The sequence below is a fragment of the Chlorella variabilis genome, assembly GCF_000147415.1.
Source record: "Chlorella variabilis unplaced genomic scaffold CHLNCscaffold_34, whole genome shotgun sequence".
NCBI lineage: Eukaryota > Viridiplantae > Chlorophyta > Trebouxiophyceae > Chlorellales > Chlorellaceae > Chlorella > Chlorella variabilis.
Window position 1 is genome coordinate 179,745 of NW_005435054.1, and position 1,508 is coordinate 181,252.

Genomic DNA, 1,508 nt, shown 5'->3' on the forward strand with positions numbered 1-1,508 from the left:
TCATGCCTGCGCCACCCTGCGCGGCGGCTTGAACGCCCGGAACACCGGCCGCCGGCCGCCGCCGCCGCCGCCAGCCCCTGTGGCGCTGCCATCCCCTGCTGCCGCTGTCGCGGCTGGGGCTGTGCGCGCGGCGGTGCCGGCAAGCGGCGACCCGCTGCCACCCAGCACGGGCGCGGTGGCGGCAGCATTGCCCGCTGCAGAGGGACCGCCCGGGCCTGCCGCACCGACGGGGCTCGAGGGCTGCTCCCCTGCCTGCCCGGCTGCCTGCCCTCCCTGCTGCTGCTGCTGCTGCTTGGGCGCGGCCCCGGCTGCCGCCGTAGCCAAGGGTCGCTTCAGCCGGTTGGGCAGCAGCGGCCGCAGCGGCTGCCTGGCTGGCTCGGCACCGGCACCGGCGCCGCAAGCGGGGCCTGCACCGCGGTTTGCCGCCCCAGGCTCCAATCCTCTGGCCGCAGCCGTGACCCTGGACACCCCGCCCGGCCTTGCAGGCAGCGACCCGCCGCCAGCTGCTGGTGCTGCCTGCAGCCGGGGCGCCGTCCAAGCCGCCAGCCGCCGGCCCGCAGGCGGCCGCCGCTGCTGCTCCAGCGCACGAGCGGTGGAGAAGGGGCCCACGGCTGCCGCCGGGGCAGGGTCGCCGCCGCCCTCCCTGTCACTGCCTTCCCCGCAGCTGCCTTCCCCGCAGCTGCCGCTGCCCGGCGAGCCAGCGCCCCGCCCCTGCTTCCCCCGCCGCCGCTCGTCCCCCGAGCCGGCATTGCAGCGGTCAAAAGGGTCGCCGCCCGCCGCCCCCTGGCCTTCGCTGCCTCCTGCTGCTCCTGCTGCTGCTGCTGCCGCTGCTGCCGCTGCTGCCTCAGCCTCCGCCTCCGCCGCGGCCTCCAGCTTCCCATCCAGCACCGCCAGGCAGTGCAGCACGCGCTTGGGGTCCCGACAGTAATCGCACACACCCTCCCCTCGCTGCGCGGAGCAGCCACCTGAGCGCTGCTCGCCAAAGTGCGCCAGCAGGGCCCGCCGCCGGCACCGCGGTTCCTGCACCGCACGCCACAGATGCCGGTGGCGGCGCTGGCGTGGGCACATGGGTGTGGGGCTGCAGCGCCACGCCTCCCAGCACGCTCTCTGGAGCTCCAAACTCGCCACCTCCAGCCTCGACGGCACGAGGCACACGGGCAGCAGCCCGGGCAGCAGCCGGAGCAGCGCAGGCACCACAATCAAACAGCCAAGGCAGGCAGCAGCACACGCGGCAGCCCCGCAGGCCTCGCCTGGATGTAGGCCGCCACCCCCGCCACCGCCCCCTGCCGCGCCCCCCGCTCCATCCGCCGGGCCTCCTGCAGCTCCTGGGTGGAAGCGTAGAGCAGGCTGAGGGCGGGGGCGCCGTCGCGCCCGGCCCTGCGGGAACAGGGGGAAGCATAGAGCAGGCTGAGAGGCCAGGGCGGGGCAGGGCAGAGTTGGGTGGGCAGAGGTGCGACGTGTAGAGGCAGATTGTGCTGGCTGCCGTGCTGGCGGGGCGAATACAGGGG

The 1,508-nt window shown here is 75.8% G+C and overlaps 1 protein-coding gene across 1 annotated transcript in view; it reads right to left on the reverse strand.

The window, feature by feature from the left end:
- CHLNCDRAFT_55365 (hypothetical protein) overlaps positions 1–1,508 on the reverse strand; it is a gene marked incomplete at both ends in the record, with an annotated part of 5,157 nt that continues 3,649 nt past the window's right edge. The window contains one exon of the mRNA XM_005843144.1: positions 1–1,020. Coding sequence (XP_005843206.1) covers positions 1–1,020 — 1,020 coding nt within the window. The remainder of the gene's footprint in view (positions 1,021–1,508) is intronic.